This window comes from Lolium rigidum, chromosome 3 (assembly GCF_022539505.1).
Source record: "Lolium rigidum isolate FL_2022 chromosome 3, APGP_CSIRO_Lrig_0.1, whole genome shotgun sequence".
Lineage (NCBI taxonomy): Eukaryota > Viridiplantae > Streptophyta > Magnoliopsida > Poales > Poaceae > Lolium > Lolium rigidum.
The window spans coordinates 364,462,588-364,486,308 of record NC_061510.1 but is presented as its reverse complement, the minus strand read 5'-3'; the positions used below and the strand labels follow the sequence as shown (position 1 = coordinate 364,486,308).

At 51.0% G+C, this 23,721-nt stretch overlaps 1 protein-coding gene and 1 long non-coding RNA gene across 8 annotated transcripts in view; one reads left to right on the top strand and one right to left on the bottom strand.

Moving 5' to 3' along the window:
• Positions 1-815: 815 nt before the first annotated feature.
• LOC124700458 lies at positions 816-1,334 on the bottom strand. Of its 2 annotated transcripts, none has more exons than XM_047232583.1 (2): positions 1,261-1,334; positions 816-1,157 (listed from the first exon to the last, which is right to left on the bottom strand). In XM_047232583.1, exons 1-2 carry the CDS (start codon positions 1,307-1,309, stop codon positions 961-963), a joined length of 246 nt encoding a protein of 81 aa, XP_047088539.1. In that variant the 5' UTR covers positions 1,310-1,334; the 3' UTR covers positions 816-960. The 2 variants fall into 2 exon arrangements, with proteins under 2 accessions (XP_047088539.1, XP_047088540.1); XM_047232584.1 differs by having other exon boundaries at positions 816-1,154; positions 1,261-1,332.
• A 1,744-nt stretch (positions 1,335-3,078) lies between these two features.
• The window catches only part of LOC124704206, a 34,400-nt gene continuing 13,757 nt past the window's right edge, over positions 3,079-23,721 (top strand). For 3 of the 6 annotated variants that reach the window (XR_007003501.1, XR_007003502.1, XR_007003505.1), the window contains exons 1-3: positions 3,097-3,170; positions 3,264-3,384; positions 3,828-4,842. This is a non-coding gene — a long non-coding RNA (uncharacterized LOC124704206). Of the gene's footprint in view, positions 3,171-3,263; positions 3,385-3,817; positions 4,843-23,721 lie in introns of all 6 variants that reach the window. The other 3 variants (XR_007003504.1, XR_007003503.1, XR_007003506.1) reach the window with 3 other exon arrangements.

Genomic DNA, 23,721 nt, shown 5'->3' with positions numbered 1-23,721 from the left:
TATTAAATAGAAAAAACCAAAAAATAAAATCATTTTATTGTTATTTGAATTCAATATTATTATTCATTGTTACTTATATATTTATTATTGTTTACTTAAGTAATTGTTTGGAATTCAAAAATAAAAAGTTGTGACATCACGGTCCAAGGGTTAATAGGGTTGATAAGCTATTATTATCAGCAAGGTGTCAATTCTTTAAGGAAAGCTCATCCGAATGGAACCAACAAGTTAAGCGTGCTAAGGTTGGAGTAGTGTGAGCATGGATGACCGACCCTAATAGAGGGTTTTTCATATTTGTTTTAAATTTTAAAGCCCATATAAAGGGTTTTTTTTGGTAGTTTATTTGACCAAAATAGGGCTATGTACAAATTTGCCCAAAATAGGGCATATGTTTAATGAAATTTCGTTTAAATTTACATTTTTTTTTTGATTTTCTTCATATTTGCGCTGCGTCCACACGTTGGGCGCAGCGTGCGACCCAAACGGACACGCGAACACGGACCGCTGAACTAGTGTCCGCGCGGCCACCCAAACGACCCAAAACGGATGGCCCAGCGCGTCCGTTTGGGTCACCGCGTCCGTTTGGGTCACCGCGTTGGAGATGCCCTTGCCCTTAGTACTCATGACGAGTGCACTTCTAGCTGCTAATGATAGCGGACTCGTGTGTTTATCTGCTGCTACTTCATGAATGAATGAAAATGAGCGATCACCTTATTCAGTTATTTTCATCAAAAAAAAAAAATCACGAAGAGTGGAAAGTGAGTAGCACAGCGCACTCGCCAATGGATCTGGTCAATATTAATTCCTGCCGCTCACGCAAATTTTCATCAAAACATGGCTGTCGACACAAATATTTCTTCTCGTTATTCGACGACAATCTTACACGCTGTGCTGCAAGTCACAGTACAGGTTTTTATTTGACTGAAACCCAGACCGAGGAGGCGTGATGGGAGGCGGGATTCAGCTACAGTTGGAGTGCGTGACGCCGTCGTCGAGGTGGAGCACGCAGCCCTTGCCATCGGCCGGCTTGCACTCGCAGGCGCAGCCGTCGAGCTCCTGGCCGGGGTAGTTGTCGCAGGTGATGTGCCCTCCCTGGAAGCACACCACGTCGCACGCCGCCGTGGCGCCTTCCATCTCCCCGAACACCACCAGCCCTGCTTGATCGATCCGGACAGATGAACACATACGAAATGTCAGAAACACCGCTGTGTACGTGCATCTACTTACTTAAGATTACGGATATGATGGGGATGGGTGTACCGGAGAGGAGGAGGAGGAAGGTGACAGACAGCTTCATGGAGGAAACCATGTCTTCTTCGATCGTGTCGCACTGCGTTGCGCTGTATTCGGTTTGAGTTGGCTTTCCTGGGAAAGACAGATAGTTCATTCATATAGGGATCTGGCGTGGACATTTCGTCTGGAGCATGGAAAATTCAGGCATCTATCTTGCGCTTAACAGTCAGCGTACGTTTTCAGATGATCTGGTTCAGGGTTTGAGGCCCGCCGCTCTCTCTGACTAGATCGGTGCCATGCATGCAGGAATCATTAAACTGTACTCATAAAGTCCATCCATAATACATTTTGCGCCCGGAAATTCTATGTGCTGATCGGAAGTTTTATCCGAAGCGTGTAAATTTCAACATTGTATATGAACGCACGGAATCACACTGCCAAACCAAGGGACAGGCTATGCATGTGCTGTCGTGATGCCTGCAATTCAGCTACTCCCTCCGTGTACAAATAAGTGGGCATCTAGCTCTAAACTTTGTCCACAAAAGAGTGTACACCTATGTTCCTAATGCACTTTAATTGTTTCTCTCTCATCGTACGGAAATCAAACCCAATAATATGGAGCACATGTTTTTCTTGTTTTCTACATGCACTTAGCTTATTGGAGTAAAAAATTAAAAAGGAGAGATACATGTTCCTAATGTATTTTTTACTCCACTTCATAATTTATCTTGGAAAACCCACATGTACACTTATTTGTGGATGGAGGGAGTACCACTTGCCCGCACGGGCGGCTGCAGAAGATCCCTGCCACGCGAAAAGCCCAACCAGCACACCGCGCGCTCGGACCTGATCGATCCGTTCGGCGTGTATCGGACGGCTCATGACATGTACAACGGTTTAGTCGGCTACCGTCTGTAATTTCCGTCCGTATCATGTATAGACAATCATGTATAGACAGCACTAACGACGGGAAAGTTTAAACGGAAGCCGAGCTACATGTAACCTTTAATTTGCAAACGCTCAGAATTTGTGTTTTAAGGATTTAAAAAATTCGAATTAAAATTCTAGTTAGGTAATGATGTATACTATGATGGTGTAAAATCTCAATATAAATTAATTTATATTATAGGCTACATAAATATAATAAATTTTGATTATTTTGTAGTGAATAGTACAAATTTGAAGACTATAAAATTTGTCAGATTTTTTAAATTTTGTGTAGCCTAGAATATAAATTAGTTTACTTTGATATTTTAAGCTATTGTAGCATACATCATTGGCTACCTACACAATTTTATTTTATATTTTTTAAAACTTTAAAATAAAATTAGTGTTTGAAAATAAAGACACCCTTTAGGCTTGTTATTGGGCGTCTATATCTAGGAGCCTACAATTTCGGGAATAATAGAGAGTATAAAATGTTGTATCTCCTCCCAACGCAAAGAACATATAGATCGGTGTGCTTCAAATCAAACAAACCGAGGAATTGACATTACCGCTAGATTTGGTTAATGGCCACAGATTAGCGTCACTCTTTATTTCCTTAAATCTTTTTTTTCATGTACATACCATAATGCATGTTTAACAATCATACACTGTGTTTCAGATAAGGTCCTCCTTTTACAGTAGTTACCACTTTCCTAATGCCTCTATTTTTTACAATTATCATGCCAGTTTTTTTATGTTTTGTTTCCAAAAACGAAAATCCTTTTACTAACTACAGTAATTGAAATTTGGAAGGGTTATAAGTCCATGTAACTTCGGATGTTTTTGTTTTCTTAGTATATGTGTACATGTAACTTCAGATGTTTTTGTTTTTTTTCCATCTGTTATTTGGTCGCTAAAAAAATTGGGTTTCTGTATGCAGGATGGATTTGAACGAACATCATTTTTGTGAAAATTTTGACCCCTACTTTGAATTACCATGGTGATGACACGTACACACTTTAGATGGTTTAATTTCTGCAGGGATTCTCCTGTGTGCAGTTCGATGCTGCTTAGCAATTTGGGCTAACATTATTTTCTTTCAGGTGCTTTGGTGGTCCGTCCTCCCAGGGCGGCAAGTACTTCGGCTTTGGATCCACCACGCTGCCCTCGGCCAATAGGAACAACGGGGCTGCCCAGGGCGATGTCATGCAAGTCGTCTCCCAGGTAAACAATTATCTATGCTATCTACCATAATCTCGTGGTTGCAATTGAACAGATGTACAAACATTTACCAGATAGCTGCTATCGTATTGTAAGCATCACGTAATCTTTACTGGTTTTGAAAAGGGAAAATCTGCTATATCATGAAGTTGGTATCTTCAGATCTGCCAATGGTGATCTGCTAGCTAAATTTTTTAGGGGTTGAATGGCAATGTTGTAATCACTATTGATTATCATCACATACTAATCCTATTAGAGTTCTGAGACACCTTGGTTGTTTTGCGCCATGTATTTTGTGAAGCATATGTGGTTAAAACGCCATTTTTAACTCATGCAAAAGTGAGAGCTCTCATACATATCTGAAAAGAAGGAACGCTAAGAAGTATTTCTATCTTTTAGATTGAATTATTTTTGTCTTGGCCTGACGCCCAATAAGCTCTATGCAGGAACAATATTGATGTGAAAAGGGACTGATACAGAGGTAGTTACCATATCCATTTTTACGCAGATTTCCGTACTTTGATGTGTAAGCAGAAGGTTTGTAGAAGTTTCTAGGAAGACTTGGATTTGCCAAAGAAAAATGACCTTTTGATCTTATTTTACTGAAATGTTGTTTATTTGACAAGAGAATGCACTTCCAATCACTCTTAGTTCTGAAAAATTCTCAGGACGCTATGAAGCAGCAGGGAGTCATACAATGATGGCATAATTTTATTTATTTCATTAGTCAATTAACGGCCCAAGATGCTCATTTCTGTACTGAACTCGCTGTTTCTGTTTCTTATTTAAAATTTTCTTTTCTTTACGAATGCTTCTGCTGTGTATCCTCACAAATTCAGAAAAGAAGAACTTAGCATGCAAAATATTCTCATTGGTCTGCTTGGATCTTGGTTACTTCGTTTATTTTCTCCCTGGATCTTGAAGACTGCCTCTATTTTTCCTTTTCTATGCATTGTTTAATGATTTTTCAATGTTGAAGTATGGACATTAGGTTTGGGCGTTTGGCTCTCCATTTGTAGTTTTAGTGAAGTAGATTGGAGAGCTCATATCATAAATGGTAGCTATATTCCTTTTGTTTTGACGTAACTCAATAGTTGGTTTCAATTAACTTTTGAAATCAGCCAATTTAGAGGTTTGCTTACAGGGGAGGGATTCATACTAGCATAAAGGAGAGGGTTCAGTATTATGATAGTATCAGTGAAATCGACCATGCCATGTTTTCTTCCTCTCTAGAAGTGCCATATTTTATTCTGCAAAAGGAAGCCATTGGTGCAAAAGAGGTCAAGCTTTGATTTTATTTGAATTTATGCTCTCTTTGTAATCATGTTTTCCTTTCTAATTAGCATCTGATTGTGTTTCAATGGCAAGATGAAGGTATAGTTGGCATTTGCAAATACACTGCAAGAAGATGGAAAGTACAAGATATATGTGAAAAGATGCCAATGATATTCTAATACACAGGTTAGGCACTCATAATGTATATCATGTGGTTTATTATGTCATAACAAAAATACATGAAACCACATGTTTTCCTGAGAAGAATCAGTGTCGTTTTATCTTTGACACTATTGGTACTTTCGGTAGAAAAGAAATGTGCAAACGGCACACCCATTTCTACGTATTGTATTTCCTTTGCTCAAGTTCCTCCTCTATATAGGTTGTGTTGGTATGCCTTTCCATTTAGGACATGAGTAATTTCAAATATTGAATCTTTGTATGAATATTGGGTAAGTCTTTGGGTTCCCAGGAACCTTATCAGTTGTATATACTTAATTGAGCACATAGCTAATAAGTAACCATTTCTACACTACACAAGCTGTAACTTCTAAATATTTAGGCTGATACATGTATGCACTGATAGCCTACCTGCTAGATAGATTTACAGATTTTTTTTTCGAGAAAACGCAAAGGACCTTTGCGTTTCATTTCATTGAAAAGATAGATAGTTATTTACATCCTCCTAGGAGGCAGGGTAAGGTACAAAAGCATGAACATCAGTGCACATCCCAGGTTGGTGGCAGCACTACTCGTAGGCCCTGGGCCCTGCCCTAGCCCAAGTCCTAAGCTCATCCTTGATGTTTTGCAGCAAGAGTTGCAAGGAAGGTTGGGCTCCATCAAAGACGCAAGAGTTTCTGTGTTTCCAAGTTATCCATGGGATCAGGAGCGTGGCGGAAGCAAGTCCTTTGCGGAGAGGCGCAGGTGTGTCCTGCTTGGCGTTGTGCCACCAGTCCATGAGGCTGGGCTCGCCGTCAGGTGGTCTCGTCGTCATCCGCAGCCAGGCCAGGACCTCATGCCACGCCTGTCGGGTGAAGGGGCACTCCAGCATTAGGTGGCGCATCGATTCCATCGCCTGGTCACAGAGGAGGCACTGTTGGTGGTGAGGAAGGCCATGCCGGGCCAGGCGCTCCGCTGTCCAACATCTGTCCATGTTTGCTAGCCAATGGAAGAATTTGACTTTGGGTGGCGCCCATGTCTTCCAAACCAATTTCCAGGAGCAGCAAGGTATCGATCCGTGGAAGGTGGTGAGGTAGCATGAGTTGGCCGTGTAGATGCCGGAGGCCGTCCACTTCCAAATCAGCTGGTCAGGTTGGTCATTGAGCTGGGTGTCTTGGATCATGCGCCATAGCATGAGGTACTGTCCAATCTCATGGATTCCAAGCAGACCGTCTGCGACTGTTCTGACCTTGCGACGCCTTTTTGGGATGCAATTGTACAATTGCGGCATGAGCTCTTTGATAGCCCTGCCCTGGATCCACCTGTCCTCCCAGAAAAGTGCTCTTTGGCCGCTCCCAATGCGCATGGTGGTCGAGGCGAAGAAGAGCGCATGCTCGTCAGCGGAGAACTGCATGTCAAGGCCACTCCATGCCCGACTGTCGTCAGTGCGGGAGAGCCATAGCCAGCGCAGTCTGAGCGTGAGGCCAGCGCGCTCGATGTCCTGGACGCCAAGGCCGCCGAGGGAGATGGGGCGACAGACACGCTTCCAGTTAACATGGCAGTGTCCTCCGTTGGCGGCGGCGCGACCAGCCCAGAGAAACCCGCGTTTAATCTTCTCGAGCATCTTAAGGGATTTCTTTGGTGGGGCGTATGCAAGCAATTGGTGGATGGGGGTGGCGCATAGGACAGATTTCACCATTGCTAGACGACCAGGTTTGCTCATGAGACCGGCTTTCCAGGTTGGTAGGCGCCCGGCGATTTTGTCGATGACGGGCTGTAGCTGTGCCAAGGTAGGTGATCGGAAGATCCACTACAGAGCAGCCAAGCTGTGTGAGCAGCGGCGCGGCCATCTCTTGGTTGCAGCGAAGAAGGCTTGCAGAGCTCTTGGAGAAGTTGACGTTGAGGCCAGAAGCGCGACCAAAGAGGTGTAGGATTTCCTTGACGGCGTCTAAATCGCTGGCAATGGGGTGACAGAAGAGGACGACGTCGTTGGCGTATAGGGATATGGTCGGTATGTCCTTTCTCGGGTGGAGCCGTTGTAAGATGCCCAGCTGAACGGCGTGCTTGAAGAGCCTGCCTAGCGCATCGACGGCAAGGACAAAGAGCTGAGGTGACAAGGGGTCGCCCTGCCTTAGCCCTCGCCGATGCCAGATGGGGGGGGCGGGCTCGCCGTTAAGAAGGATGCGCGTGCTCGCAGACGACAGCAAGATCGACAGCCACTCGAGGAACCTGTTCCCGAAGCCATAGCATCGCAGGGCCTCGAAGAGGAATGACCAGGAGAGCGAGTCGAAAGCCTTTGCTAGATCGAGCTTGAGTAGGACTCGCGGTTCGCCAAGTTGGTGTAGGAGCTTTGTTGACTATCTTACTAACACGAAGTTGTCATGGAGGCTTCGACCCGTGATGAAGGCATTCTGGTTGTTGCTGACAATGGTGCCAAGGCGTGGGGCCAATCTAAGCGACAAAACCTTGGCAAAGATTTTCGCGACCAGGTGTATGAGACTTATGTTGGGGGCTGCAATCTCGCAGCCCCATCTTCTTCTACCTCTGAACTCTCGTTTCTCTCTTCTCACTTTGTCTCTCATGGACACACACGTAAACACACCTTCAAGGAAGAAGAACAGGGCTTTGCCTACACTCTCTCCCTTGGCACCACCGTGGCTACATCTCTCTCCTTTTCATTGACTAAAGCAAGATGCTTACAATGCCTTATATAGAAGACACACGCACGGCTGGGTGCCACACCGGCCACTAACTCCACGATGCACGCACGCACTAATGCAGGCCACTAGCTTGACCTGGCCAACACACACGCAGAGCTAGCTAACAACTGAAAGTATAGAGATGGTAAACCTAGAGGGGGGGGTGAATAGGTTTCTACAAATTTTAATTCTTTCTTTGCAATATTAGGCTTTGCGGAATATAAAGATGAGCCTAATGCAAACTAGGTGAAGCAACCTATATGAGGATACAACTAACTCAAGCACGAAGGCTCTCACGAGCAGTTAAATCACAAGTAAGGAGTTCGGTTAGAGATAACCGATAGCACGCGGAGACGAGGATGTATTCCCGTGTTCCCTTGCTTTGCAACAAGGTACGTCACGTTTGGAGGAGTGGAGGTCCCACGAAGGATTCCCCGCGCCACGAAGGCTCACCCTATTCTCCGGAGCCTATCCCACGAAGGAATAGCTCACTCACTTGTGGTAGACTTTGAGGTAGCCTCCAAACCTTCACAATCTTGCCCGGAGAAAATCCACAGCCCGGATGCTTCCGGACTCCTCTTGCCCACCTAGGGTTTCCAAGGAACCCTAGGAAGCAAGCTTCTCAATTGAATACAAGGGGGAATGAGATTTGGCTTGGTAGAACGGTAGATCGGGTCCTCCTCTAGTGATTCCCCGGAGGGATTTGAGTTTGGGTGGAGGAGGAGGGAGATCTGAGGCTTTTGGTGTTTCTAGCAATGGAGTAGGAGAGAGAGAGCTCAAGAACAGTTTATAGTATGTTGCCTAACCCTTCCAAGGTAGAAGAAGGGGTATTGTTGTGGGTATACTTCATAGGTGTACCATCGACAGTGCCTAGATCCGGCAAGCCCGGGTGGCCCACAGACGGTGATGAGGCATGTGGCCCATCGGGCGGCCCGATTGTCGTTGATCATGAAGGAAGAAGTCCAGCCCAGGATCGGCAGGCCGGATCCGCACCGACATAGGAGTGACCCGGATCCATGGAGGCCCATGAGGAACCCGGATCCGAGCACGACGTATATGGAAGGCGGATCCGTGGCGTGCACGGCAAGATATTGTACCGTAGTTAGGTTGTCTGTAATCCGGCTAGGACTCTCCGTGTAAACCCTAGATCCGTGCGCCTTTATAAGCCGGATCCCGGGAGCCCTAGAGGCACAACCACAACTCATTGTAACAACGCGAAAGCGCCCAGATAATTCCGGACAAGCGAGCGGTAGGCCCCGTCATCGTGCGGGTGTTCCGAAGCCGGGTAACTCGCGTACCACCGTCCCGTGTGCACTCCGCCCTATGGCCCCTACTTCTTCTCCCCCTCGTGAGGATCCCTCCTCCGAGGTACCGTCGATCAGGCAACGACGGCTGGCGCCCACCGTGGGGCCTGCGGCGTCCGGAGGCCGGAACCGGGAGGGTTCCGCCACGGGAAGCTACGACGACACCATCGCCGTGGGGCGTGTCCTTTACGCCGGAAATCTGCCGATCGTCCCTCCGGATGAGTGTTGGATTCCGGCTAAAACCGACCCCGTCAAGCTCTCCATCATCCCGCTTGGCGGCATACACATCTTCATCGGGGAGACCGTCGATTCCGACGGAAACCCACCGGTAAGTAACGCGGACGCGACCGCCGCGAGCCGGACGCCGTCGCGAAGATCCAATCCGAGACGCAGGAACTTCCCAAGGAAGATTCCGCCTTAGATCCGGAAATTTCAAAGCCCACCCAATCCGCCCCCGAGCGAGGAAACAAAGGTGGAAGACCAATGCGGATCCGCCTGGGTCTCCCAGGTGTTAGAAAAGCAGAGGTGCCACTTCGTACACTTCTTGGCCCATACCGCCGGAACCGCCCCTCAAGAAGTCGGAGCTGGTCCCGAGCAGGAAGAGGCACCGGAAAACGGCGCGGATCCGGATCAGGCTCAGCCTGTCGGAGAAAGCGAAGCTCCGGTTGAAGAGTCGATCTTGGGCAATCTGAGCCCAATTTCCGGAGACACCCCGTCCATGGAATCCGATGACTTCGTCCGCAAGTTGGAGGAGTATGGTCTCGGCGATCAGCCCGAAGTCAACTCCGCCCAGCCGAAGCGGTGTTCTCGCAACGGTAGCAGCAGCTGGGACAAACCGGATCCGGAGACCAAGTCAGCCAATCCGAACCATCCCAACAAGGATCTCCAATGTCTCGGGTGCGACCCCAAAGGGATTCTCCTTCGGAGGAAATCCCGTCGGCGAAGAGGTGGCCGCGCGAGCGGTTCTTAACACACCTATAACTCCGGGCCACGCCGCAGATCTGGAGGCTCTAGAGACCGCCGTAAAGGAGATGCTCGGCCACGGCCAAGAGGCTCGCCGACACCGAAGCTGCATTAAAGATAGGAAGGGCGGATCATGCGGCTCGGGCCGGAAAACTTCGACGGACGGGACCGCGAGATTACTAACACACTCGAGCACGTCAAGAGCATGAGGGCTGAGTGGGAAGTAAAGATGACCTACGCGCAGGCGGAGGCTGATCGTATTGTCGGAGAAGCAATTCCGCCTCGCGAGATAGCCTTCAACACGCCCGCAGCTCACCGGCCGCCGGAAACTCCAAAGGACAACATGCTGAAAGCGACGGAATTGCTGAAGAAGAAGGACGAAGAAGTTGATATCAACCATCTCCGCACACTTGTCGCTTCAGCAATGCGAGCAGCGAGCAAGGCGGATACTTCGCGCGAGGTTGGAATCCAATCCGGATAACCGTGTATCTACCGCGCGGAAGGACGCCCGCGCCGATCGGCATCCCGACGATGAATCACACACCGGATCCTCGGAGCGCGGAAGAAGGGCCGGGGAACACCCAAATCCGATCCCCGTCCCATCACAGACGCCTCCGTCGGATCCAAGAAAGGGAAAGGATGCGATGTACTCCGGACGAGACAGATACCGCAACCCCTCTCCTCCGCCCAACGGTTACCCGCGACCCCCTCGCCGCCGTAGTCCAGCTGGAAACACCAGGCCCATAGGGCACGGTGCGATTGTTATCCGCGACAACGTGCTGCCAAGAAACGAAACAACGGGAGCGTTCGCCGGAACCTCGCCGGAACCGGAACAATGTTCCCGAGCCCGAGCCCGAAGGAGTCGGAATGAAGACCGCGGTCCGAACCTCGCCGGAACCGCGATCCGGAACCTCGTCGGAGCCGCGACCCGAGCCTCGTCGGAGCCGTGACCCGGAGCCTCGCCGGAATGACCAGGGCAGCCGGCGCCAAGGCGAAGGCAGCCACGAAGCCGGAGTCGGCACCGGGAAGGTCGTGGAGATTCGGATGGCGGAAGCAAGAAGTCGACCGCCCACCTCGCAGGTCTCCTCACCACCACCTAGCGGTGGCGGCGGAGGTGGAGGCGGAGGCAATGGCCGGAGATCTCGCTCGCGCTCAAAGTCTCCCCGCCACGGCTCGCGCGACGCACGGGACCGCCTTAACGAGTACGTGAACCGACTACATTGGTCCGAAGTGCTTTGGCGAGGATGATTCGAGAGGAACCAAAGCCAAGGAGCTCCCTCAAGCTACCCGGAAATCTGAAGCATTATGATGGCACCGAAAGGCCGGATACCTGGATTGAGGACTACTACAATGCAAGAACCTTTGCCTGGAGGAACCCCTAATATCGCCCGCCGCATGCTCCAGCTTGTACCTTGTAGGACCAGCCCGGATCTGGCTCAGTGACCTCGAGAAAAACTCTATCTTTTGCTGGTTCGACCCGAAGACCGCTTTTGAGAAACACTTCGAGAGGCACCTACAAAAGACCCGCCACAGCAAGCGACTCTACAAGCTTGTATCCGGAAGAAGGGAGAAACCTCAAGAAACTTCCTCACACGATGGTTGGCATGCGTAAACGAGTGCGAAAACGTCGATCACACCACCGCCATGTACGCCTTTATTGGTGGACTGCAGAGAGGAGGATTGCCGAGGCATAAGCTTACATGTTTGGCTAACGCCAACAAACCGACATTGGATGAGATGATCTCCATTGCCGGTGATCACACCGCCGCCGATGACGACGCAGGCGGTGATATCGCAGCTACAAGCAATCCCCCGCACCAGCAAAAAAGAACCGTGATAACGGTAACAACAGCCGGCCACAAGCGCAAAAACCCCGATGACCGAAGAGTGGCGGATCCGAGATGGTCGCCATGGCGTTCCAACGCGGAGGTTCAGGAGGCGGAAGAGGACGCGGCCGTGGAGGCGGAGCCGGCAGGGGTCGCACAGCATGGCACCGAGGTCACCGCCGGCGGATCCCGCGCCCCGCAAACCTACGAGGAGTACGGAGACATGCCCCTGCCCGGCCCACTTGGATCCGGCTACAGGGAAGTCCACTCATACCAACCGCAACCGCAAGTGGGTCAACGACCTCAAGAACGACCCGGAGGCAGGATACAAGCGAGCCCGAAGCACCGCCCACGCGGCAAAGGAGGCAAGGGCAAGAACAAGGACAAGGAGGAGGACAGCTCCGAGGCGATGGACGAGGATGATAACTCGCCGGATCCCAAAGCCGGATCCGCAGGAAAATCCAACCCCTTCGAGAAAAAGAGCGTGGGGGCTTACCACACCTTCCTCGGAACCCCCACGGTCCGTGCTACAAAATCAGCTACCCGGATCCCGAACGCCACAGCTTCCGGCCGTGCCGCAGTATGTCAGGTGGTCGGAAGTTCCGTGCACATTTGATAGGGAAGATCACCCCGCCATTGTGCCAAAAGAATACTACGCCTTGGTTGTGAGTCCCCGCATAGACGGGTATGACTTCTCCAAGTGCCTCATGGATGGCGGAGCCAGCTTGAACATCATGTACCTGGAGACTCGGAGCGGATGAACCTCACCAAGGAACAGCTCAAACACAACGACAACCGAGTTTCACGGCGTGGTTCCGGGTAAGAAGGCAAACTCCTCGGCAGCATTACACTTCCCGTGGCTTTCGGCGATGTTCATAATTTCCGCGAAGAGAAGATCACGTTCGGAGTTGTGCCCTTCAAGAGCTCCTACCATGTCATCTTCGGCAGCCCACCTACCACAAGTTCCACGCAAGGGCGTGCTATATCTACAACAAGCTCAAGATGCCGGGTCCCAATGGTATGATCACCATAACCGGAGACTACAAGAAGGCTCATGAGTGCGAGTTGGGCGAAGCCGCCTTCGCGGAGTCTGTCATATCCGGAGAAGAGCTGAAAAGCTACAGGGCCGCGGTGGATCCGACTGAGATGCAGACCACCAAGAAGCAGATCTCCGAGCAGAAAACCTCTTTCAAGCCCGCGATAGAAACCAAGAAGCACGACCTCATTCCGGGTGACTCTTCCAAGCAGGTTTCAGTCGGGGCCAACATGGACCCCAAATAGGAAAGCGCGCTCGTCGAGTTCCTCCGCGCTAACATGGATATCTTCGCATGGCAACCTTCTGACATGTCCGGAGTACCTAGGGAACTCGCCGAGCACTACCTCAACATAAATCCGGGGGCTAAACCAAGTGAAGCAAGCTATGCGACGCTTTGGAGATAAGAAGCGCCGCGCCATAGGAATGGAACTAGCAAAGTTACTAGAAGCAGGTTTTGTAATAGAAGTTATCCACACCGATTGGGTCGCGAATCCCGTCCTTGTACCCAAAAAGAACACCGAAATACTAAGAATGTGCATCGATTACTCCGGCTTGAACAAACATTGCCCGAAGGATCCGTTTCCCCTACCGCGCATTGACCAAGTCATTGATTCGACGGCGGGGCGGAACTTCGTGTTTTCTTGATGCGTATTCCGGGTACCATCGGATCCGGATGAAGGAATCCGACCAAAAGGCGACTTCATTCATTACCCCGTTTGGTACTTACTCGCTATGTTACTATGCCTTTTGGTTTGAAAAATGCAGGTGCTACTTACCAACGTACGATGCAGCGGTGCTCGAAGGACCAAATAGGCCGGAACGTGCACGCTTACGTCGACGACATCGCGGTCATGACCCGGAAAGGATCCGACTTGATCAGCGACCTCACAGAAACCTTCGACAACCTCCGCAGGTACAAGATGATGTTGAATCCGCCGAAGTGCGTCTTTGGCGTACCAGCCGGAAAACTCCTTGGCTTCATAGTCTCTCACAGAGGCATTGAGGTGAACCCGGAAAAGATCAAGGCAATCCCGTGCATCAAACGACCAACTTGTCTCAAAGATGTGCAACGACTAACTGGTTGCGTCGCAGCAATCGGCAGGTTTGTTAGCCGTCTTGGCGAGAAGGCGCTACCTCTGTACAAGCTGCTGAAGAAAACAGACAAATTTGTCTGGGACGACGCAGCCGACGCAGCTCTTCGTGGGTTGAAGGAAATACTTACCTCCCCACCTATCTTGGCAGCCCCAGCAGAGTCAGAGCCAATGCTCCTTTATCTGGCGGCTACCAACAAGGTCGTCGACCTCGTCATCGTGGTGGAGCGAAAGGAAGAAGGTCATGAATATGACGTACGGAGACCCGTCTACTACATTAGCGAGGTGCCGACGTAATCAAAGCAAAGATACCCTCACTTTCAGAAGCTAGCTTATGGAGTTTTCCTAGGCAGCCGGAAGCTGAGACACTACTTCCAAGAGCACCCAGTAACAGTTGTGAGCAAAGCTCCGCTGTCAACAATTCTCAACAACGCTGACGCAACAGGACGAACAGCTAAATGGGGCATCGAATTATCCGCCTTCGACATCGCTTACAAGCCAAGGACTGCGGTCAAATCCCAAGTTTTGGCAGATTTCGTTGCAGATTGGACGAAGCTCCGGATGAAAGTCCGGAGCCGGAACCGAAACATGGGTCATGCACTTCGACGGATCCAAGCAGCATCAAGGCTCGGGAGCCGGAGTCACCCTGAAGTCCCCTACCGGAGAAGAACCGCGAGTATGTTCGCGGATCCACTTCGAAGCTACAAATAACATGGCGGAATACGAGGCTCTACCGCACGGATCTGCGCATCGCTAAGGAAATAGGGATCAAGCACATCATTTGCTGCGGAGCTTCCGACCTGGCGGCACCGCAAGTAGCCGGAACCCGGAACGCCAGAAATTCCGTCATGGCGGCCTACCGAGACGAAGTTGACGAGATCGCCAAGAGCTTCCTCGGATACGAAGTCAAGTACGTCAGAAGAGACGACAATACAGCGGCAGATATGCTATCCAAGCTCGGATCCGGCGAAAGCCAATTCCGCCTGGAATTTTCCTAGAGCATCTCCGGATACCCTCGGTGAAGGGCGCTAACCCGGAAAACCCGAAGTGGCAGGTGTCTCCGGCTAAAGAGGTGTTGGCCACCATTCCGGCTTGGACACAGCCTTTCCTCGGACTACCTCATCGATCGAAGTTGCCGGAGGACGAGGTCCTCGCGCGCCGGATCATCGACGAGCACGATCCTACACAATTGTTGATGGACAGCTCTACAAACGAAGCGCAACGGGGGTATTTCTCAAATGCGTCTCAAATCAAGATGGCATTGAAATCCTCGGAGAGATCCACGCGAGGGACCTGCGGGCACCATGCCGCTCCCGGATCACTCGTTGCAAAAGCTTTTCGGCTAGGCTTTTATTGGCTCACAGCCTAAAGAAGACGCCGATAAGATAGTCAAGACCTGCCGAGGTTGTCAGTACTACGCTACTCAACCAAACGCTCCAGCCCAAGAGCTGAAGACCATACCTATCACCTGGCCATTTGCAGTCTGGGGGCTCGATATGGTTGGTAAGTTAAAAAGATCATCTCCTGGTGGTTGCGAATACCTCCCGGTCGCTGTTGACAAGTTCAGCAAGTGGATCGAGGCCAAGCCAGTGAGAAAAGCCGACGGTGCTACGGCACTAAAATTTGTCATCAGCCTCGTAATGAGATTCGGCATCCCACACAAGATAATCACGGATAATGGCACAAACTTCGCTCGGGGAGAATTGAAGGATTATTGCGAGACAATGGGGATTCGATTGGACCTTGCATCCGTGGCTCACCCACAATCCAATGGTCAAGTTGAAAGAGCTAACGGTCTAATATTATCGGGAATCAAGCCACGCCTTGAAGAACCGCTCGCGACGAGCACTGGAGCTTGGGCCGATGAACTAGACGCTGTCTTGTGGAGTTTGCGAACTACCCCTAACGGGTCAACAGGGTTTACCCCTTTCTTCCCGGTATACGGATCCGAAGCCGTGATTCCCTCCGATATCATCCACGATTCACCGCGAGTTTCCGCCTATATCGAAGAAACAGCCGACGAGGCCGGACAGCTATCCGTGGACCCGATCGAAGAAGCTCGGAACCTAGCTGACCAGCGCTCCGCCATCTACCAGCGAAGCTCCGACGCTATCACAGTCGTCGAGTTCGGAAACGCTCCTTCATGGCCGGAGACCTGGTCCTCCGCCTTCGACAGGTAAAAGACCATAAGTTGCAATCTCCATGGGAAGGACCCTTTGTCGTCAGCAAAGTGCTTCATAACGGATCGTACTACCTTGTCGATTTCCGCGAGCTGAGGGATAGACCTGCTAACTGGCACCGGAAACGCAAGCGTGAGGATCCGGATGACATCTACGATGAAACAGATCGCCCTTGGAATATAGCACAGCTACGTCCTTTCTACACTTAGCATATTTTTCCGAGTTACAAACTCTGTAATAGTTATACATGATCAATGAAATAAAGCTTATGGTTCACTCTTTGAGTCTTTTACCTCCTTTACTTGTTCATTTTAGATCGTGTATGTTTTTTCCGACTAAAACCGCAGAGCTGGATGTTTTCCGCCTAGGCGTGTATACAAGTTGTGATTTCTAAAATCGTCCTTTAGGACGTAAGCTTAAGTTTTCTGATTAAGTTGTTATCTGTTGCGAACTCGTGGATTCCTAGTAGCGATTTCCGGCACCTATGCCTGGGGGCTTGTTCCGGCGCTCTTCCGAGTACGTGGGTACAAATTCCGGCGCTCTTCCGAGTACCCAAGCGGCTCTGCACAAAACAGTCAGGATATAAGCATACAGTTTTGAGCATAAAGTAAAACGTCGGAGCAAATATCTGGGCAAGGTGCTAGTACTGGTACCCAAGATGTTCTCATTGAGCAAGTACCAGTGCTGCTCCGCCGTCCGCATAAATTTCCGGAGTCCGTCAATTTCTTTTTGCTGCCTCTTGATGGTCTCGCTATCAGCATTCTTTTTTAGCACCAGCTCGCCCTTTTCCCTGATATGCTCGGAGTTTTTCTCCGCCGACTGCTTTTCGGCTTGCTCCCTCTTAAGTTCCGCCTCCTTTAGCTTCGTCTCCAATTCTTGGTACGAGGAGCGCAGGTTCTCAAGTTCGGTTGAGGCTGTAGCAAGGGAAGAGGATGCGCCTATAATGGTATAAGTTAACAATAAGTTCAAAGTCGGAAATTGGTTAATGACGAAGAAGGCGGAAACCAACCTTGGGCGTCCGCCAGTTGTTTAGCCAAATCTGCCTTCTCATCCTTCAGGGTCCGGATATTTTCCGCCTGACTCAGAGTAACGCGGCGCTGCAAGGCAATGTTCTTGTGCAGCTCGTAGTGCGGCGCTGCTCGTTCTCGTAAAATTTAAACAGTGCAGGAGTAAAAAATTCCGCCTGTAGCAGTGGTTTCTCTTAAAAGCATCATTGCCGGAACTTTTCCGCCATAATGCTTGGGGGCTACTGGTTCATTCTAAAAAAACTTTCCCGGAAGTAATCTTTCTCTAAGCATCTAAGCGCTAACTACTTTTTCAGTTTCCGCTTACATGCTTGGGGGCTACTGGGGAGTACCTTTTGCTTGCAGATGAGTTGGTCGCAGAACTGGCCAACATTTTTCTTGAAGTCTTGGATTTCCGACGTCCCGGAATCGAGCTTCCCCGTGCGTTGTTAAGCATGGCGTTAAGCAGGTCTTGTTGAAGTTCCCACTTCTCCGCCTCGGCCGCCTTATTGAAAAACTTAGTGGCATAGGCCTTTGGGGTGGAAGTGATGTCAGCCGGATCTCCAAAGTTCTTCGGAAAACGACCATGTCGCCAGCACCTTCTCCAGCTTTTTCAGAAGAAGTTATTTCAACCTCTCCTTGGACTTGTTTTTCCGCCCCTTCTTGGGCTGGGCCTTTGGCCTTAGGGTCTTCTTCGTCCACATGCTCGCTGCTAACCGGAATTATCTCCGGTGGAGTATTTGCGGCAGGTGGGGGAGATGGATCCGCCTGAGGGGGCGACGGTTGGGGAGTTGGGTGGGAGACGCTCGGTGGAACTGGAGTAGAGGGACCAACAGCCGGAGATTTCTTCATGTATTTTGTGATGGGCTCTTGGTCTGGTGGTCCGCGTGGCAGCAATTTTCGGATTCCCGCGAACAAGTGAAAGGGTTTAGACAAGAAGTAATTTCGCCAAGTTAAAATCGCATCATGACTCGGAAACTTACGGGCGCCGGGGATGATGGGGCGCGTGCCTTGGCCGGCCGTCGAGAGCATCCTTATACGTGCACGCTCCGCTTTCCTTGAGTCTAGCGGAGGTGGTTTTACCGTCTTCGGTTTCTTGGCGGAGGCCTCGCCGCTAGCTCCGGCCTCAGAGCCGGAAGCCTTGGCGCGGGGACGCTTTGTAGGTCGAGGGGCCGCCTTGCGAGGTGCTCGTTCCTCTTCCTCCTCATCGTCATCCGGAACCTCCTCCGCCGTGTCTTCGGTGACGGGGACGCGGAGAATGGCGCGAAAGTCTTCCTCCGCCAAAGTGTTGAGCTGGAAGGAAGATGGATAAAAGTTAAGTTAAACATCTAAAAACTTGTGAAGTTTGAAGTACTGAAAGGAACAAAGCTTACCGGAGGACACTCGGTCGTTTGTAAAGATGTCTTTGGTCGGTTCCGGACTTGTTGGCCCCTCGGAATCTTCACCGGTGTCTTGATCCTTCTTTTCGGAGAATCGGCCGGAAGGTCGTGGCGGGTTACTCGGAGAAGATCATCCGCCCCGTATAGGCGCACATCGGGCGCGCGTTATAGCGTAGAGGCTGGATTCTCCGAGAAAACCAGCTAAGTGTGAGCTGGGCTCCGGTTAGTCCGTCGTGGACTAGCCAGGAGATTCTCCGCGCAGCCTTCTCCAGAATTGGGGTCTGGGCGAGCGAAGGAACGAAGCTCCAGCTTGCAAGCTCTTCCGGAGGTTCGTTGACAAACTGGGGGAGGCCTTCATGGACCTTCGGAACTGAGGCGTTCCTCTCATAAAACCATCCGGCGTTCCGATGACCGGACGGATTCGTGTGAGTCATGAGGAGGGTACATGCGACTAGGGCGGAGCATAAATGTCATGCTTCCGCAGTTCACCATAGCTTTCTCCTTGGTTTCTTTCTTCACCCGGAAAAAGAACTGCCACAACTTGACGTCTGGCCGGATCCCAAGATGTCCTTCGCAGAGAGTCACGAAGTTGGACAAAAGAAGGTATGAGTTCGGGCAAATGTTGTGGGGCTGGAGCCCGTAGGTGCTGAGGATGGAGAGAAAAAATTCCGAACAAGGGAGTGAAAGTCCGCGTTCCACCCAAGCCTTAGTCATAACAACTTCTCCGGCTTCCGGCTTGGGGACGACGGAATCACGTGTGAAGCTCCAGTGTGAGGAGATCATTCCTTCGTTCTGGATCTCTCTAAGCTCCACGTCTGTGGTTTCGCAAGGCCACCATTGACCCCGTTCTCCTTCGCGGATCCGGGCCTTGGACGCCTTCTTGTTTTCCGCCTCCCGCACCGTTGCTGCCATCCGAGCTTGTCCCTCGAGTTCTTCTTGGAGCTCTTGGAGGGTAGGAATCCGGCTTGGAGCGGTCGCTGGAAGATGCGGAAAAAGGTTGAGCTAGTCCGATGTCGGAAACATACGGTGGCGGGAATGATATGGGATCCGGGCATATGGGTTCTATCCGATTGGGATCCGGGCTACTCGAAGAGCTACCAGTGCAAAGTGACGATTCGAGTGGCATGCTTCCGGCTGCACCCATACAAAGTGTTTGAGTACCCGGATCACTAAGCCTATCCTCTACACTAGGTTGTCTTCTACAAGGCCGGCGTACTTACCGCTAATGGCGCGGTGGCTCGACGGAGCTCCGGCGGAGATGAGGTCGCCGAACTTGAAGGAAAACGGCCCGCGTGACCACGAATCGGCGGCGGAGCAAGTTTCTCGTTCAACCGTGAGAATCTTGGTGCGAGGGGAACCTTGGTTCGGCGGCGCGCGAAGTTCACCGTGGTGAAGATCACCGGAGTCGAGATCTGGCGAGCGGCGCTGGCGCGAGGAGGAAGACGATGTGGTGAGAGGGGGTGAAAGAATGATTTTTTACCGAGCCGCGGGGTATTTATAGGCCGCGCTCGGAGATTCGGGATCCGGATCCAACGGTGGAAACCGAACGGTCACGCCGTTGGATGGATGACACGTGTTTAGGTCAAATGCGGTAAAACGACGTGGAGGTAATTTAACCATGCACTCCCGAAAATTCCGGCTGAAGATTTGCGTCTGCGAAAATTTAGCGCGGGAAATAAGGAAGTTGTGCGCGGGAAATACGGAACTTCCGTTGTTGCGTGTGATTTGAAGATGAAGGATTTCCGAAGCCGTTTGAGTCTTTTAAGATTCCGGGTAAATAATTTGTCTCTTATTCGAGCGGGGAGTAACCCAGAGATGTTCTTTTGAATGTCGATGGATGAAGTCCCGCGGGGTGGGAGCATTTTCCGGCTATAAGTTGGAAAAAAGAAGAAAATGCAAAGTTGGAGCTCTTCAAGTTTCTCCGCGTTACCAACGTTTGCCGGAGATTATAATGAACCGACAAGGCGGAAACTGCGCAGTGAAACTCGGAGAACTCCGGGGGCTACTGTTGTGGGTATACTTCATAGGTGTACCATCGACGAGTGCCTAGATCCGGCAAGCCCGGGTGGCCCACAGACGGTGATGAGGCATGTGGCCCATCGGGCGGCCCAGTTGCTGTTGATCATGAAGGAAGAAGTCCAGCCCAGGATCAGCAGGCCGGATCCGCACCGACATAGGAGTGACCCGGATCCATGGAGGCCCATGAGGAACCCGGATCCAGTACGACGTATATGGAAGGCGGATCCGTGGCGTGCACGGCAAGATATTGTACCGTAGTTAGGTTGTCTGTAATCCGGCTAGGACTCTCCGCGTAAACCCTAGATCCGTGCGCCTTTATAAGCCGGATCCCGGGAGCCCTAGAGGCACAACCACAACTCATTGTAACAACGCGAAAGCGCCCAGATAATTCCGGACAAGCAGCGGTAGGCCCCGTCATCGTGCAGGTGTTCCGAAGCTGGGTAACTCGCGTACCAACGTCCCGTGTGCACTCCGCCCTATGGCCCCTACTTCTTCTCCCCCTCGTGAGGATCCCTCCTCCGAGGTACCGTCGATTAGGCAACGACAGGTATATATAGTGTTCTTCAAAATCTGGCCGTTGTCACTTGCCACCTCAGCATTCTTCCCGACAAACCCGGTCAGACCGGACCACAGACCGGACAGCCCGGTCGTGAGGCCGGTCAGACCGGACTGGTGACCGGAGCACCTTTGCGTCGTCCTGGAGCTTGTCCGGTTGGTGCCCGGTTGCTGCCCGGTTTCCGAGCGGTCGACCGGACGTGGTGCCGGACCCGCCGGTCGGGAGTCCGGTCGACCGGACCACGGACCGGACTCGCTGGTCCTCCTGTGGAGCCCGGTTTCCGACCGGTCGACCGGCCTCGTACGCCGGACTGGCCGGTTGCTGGCCCGGTTGGACCGGGCAGGTGACCGGATTTCTCCCGTAACCCCTTTTTGATTGTTGTTGAAATGGGGGGTCACCTTTAGCCTTCTTGTTCCATTGATACACCTTTATACCTCTTTGGCTAATACACTGGGAATCATCTAGTAGTCATGTATTAGTCCAAATACACTAGCACGGTGTCATTGTTACCAAAATAATGGATAAGGGTAAAATACCCTTACAATCTCCCCCTTTTGGTATACGATGACAAACCGAGCTAGAGTCACAAATAGATATTATGATAAGCTCTAAACCTTGATTCCATATAAGATATTACGAAAGCTCCCCCATAGTGTGTGCACTTGGAGAATTTGCGTTTGAATGCAAAGTGCACCACTTGTGAAACATGAGAAGCTCCCCCAATATCTTTAGGAAACAAGCATGGTATGGAGATGTGCATATCAAGATATATAAGCATAACACACATAAACATCCTAACATAGAGAGCACACATAATAGTCGTCCATACACATCCATACATGAGTTATTGGAAATAGCGAATAGGTCTTGAAAAACTCAAAGTAAACAAGCACAAGCCATATAAAATCCAAATAAGGCAACTCCCATGGCTTGTGGCACTCAAAGAACCCCGTGGTTCCTAGACTCTACTCTCTTCTCCCCCTTTGGCATCGGAACACCAAAAAGGCGAAGAAAAGAGGAGAGATGCTATCGCACCCATCAGTAGTGTCCAAAGCCAAGCGAGGAGGAGCTCTCGCGTGCATCATCATCGCCGCATCATCATCATCACCCGCATTATCATCGGCATCCTCGGCAGCGGGAGAGGGAGCACGAGCCATCCTAGTAGGAAGAGCACCATGAGCGTACACGGAGTAGTCGAAGTTCCGAAGCATCTCATCCGTAAGAAGAGGCATCTCCCACCGAGGAGCTACCACAGGCTCCAGCTCGGGTCCGGGAGGAGGAACAGGGGTGGTTCCTTGAGGCCATGAATTCATTCCCGGCGCCTCCGTGTCTCCCGAGTCATAGCCGAGTCCGATGTGCAACATCATTGCTCGTTCTTGCACATTTGGAACATGCATGTGAAGAAACGAGCAGCCCCATGCTCGGGAGCGCCGAGACCGACCGGAGCTAGCCTCATGATCATGGTGTGCCTTGGAGCGGCGCTCGGAGGTGGGCATCATGGAGGGAACGTCCGGACGAGTGGCCTCCCGAATGGGAAACCCGAAGAGGTCCATGATGACTCTTTCACCACGAACGTTCCGAGGAGCGGGAACAACGTAGTTGATGAGCCGCCGAACATACCGGGCGTAGTTAGGAGTCATGCGGTCCATAATGGCTCTCTTCGGTTCACGTAGATGAGATCACAGCCATCAATCTTCCTTACCCTGTCCGGATGACAATAGTACATCAAGTTGAGGTGATAGTTCCGGACTTCACTGTGGTCGCCAGACTTGCTGATGAGGTTCTCACGGAACAGCTTGGCAAGGACCAGATAGGAGTAGTACATCCCAGAGATAGTGGGAGGTCCAGGTGTAGGGTTCGCAGGATAGCAGAAAGCGATGTCACCCTTTGTAAGCCTGGACCGTGAATGAATCCTGTATCCGGGATTACTGTCATCACCACAACCCATGGCTTCACGGAACTGAGAGTAGGAGCATGAGTACTTTGTCTTGCCGGTCATCCAAGTGAGGGTGCGGTCCTCATCATCATGAAAGTAGACTGTGCAGTGAAACTGGCGGACAAGGAGAGGACAAAAGATGGGATCATCTTGGGTATCATCCGGCTTGAGGCACACGAGGTCATACAATCCCAGACCCTTCAAAGTTTGAACCACAAAACGGTACTTTGTGGCTTCATGCGGTCCGAGCTCGTCGGGATTGATGGCCTTGGGTGATACAATATTACCATGCTTCATGAACTCATGAGAATCATAGAAACCCTCCCGGAGGGCTGCTTGTGTGTTGGTCCGAAGGCCTTGTCCGAACGAGTGTAAGTTGGCTCCTTGAAGCGATACGGATTCAGTGTCCTCCATTCCTGCCACTCAAGACGGTTTGCAAGCCCAACATTCATGGTTGGCACTACCTCATCATCCTCGTGGACAACTTGCTTATCCTTGTGCTTGGTAGCAACAGACTTGGTTCGACCCCGAGCTGAGCTGCCAATGTCAGTATCCGGCTGAGCTTGAGGAGGAACGCGGCTACTAGAGCGACGAGGGGGATCAATCCTTCCTCTCTTGGGAACACTGCCACGTGGTGGCTCACCACTCCAACTACCTGTGAATGAGGAAATAGAGCAAGGATAGCAGTGGGGTAAGTGTACATGTCATCAGTAAGAGAGAAACCAAGAGAGCATAGCATATATTCAAGTGTAGTGATGAAATTGTGCGAAAACTGGGCAGCTCGGCGCAGAGGCCGGTCAAACCGGACAGCAGACCGGACTGGCCGGTTTCCGACCGGTTGACCGGGCCCTGAACCGGGCCGGCCGGTTGAGCGGCCCGGCCGACCGGCGAGTGACCGGGTATATCGAGTTGT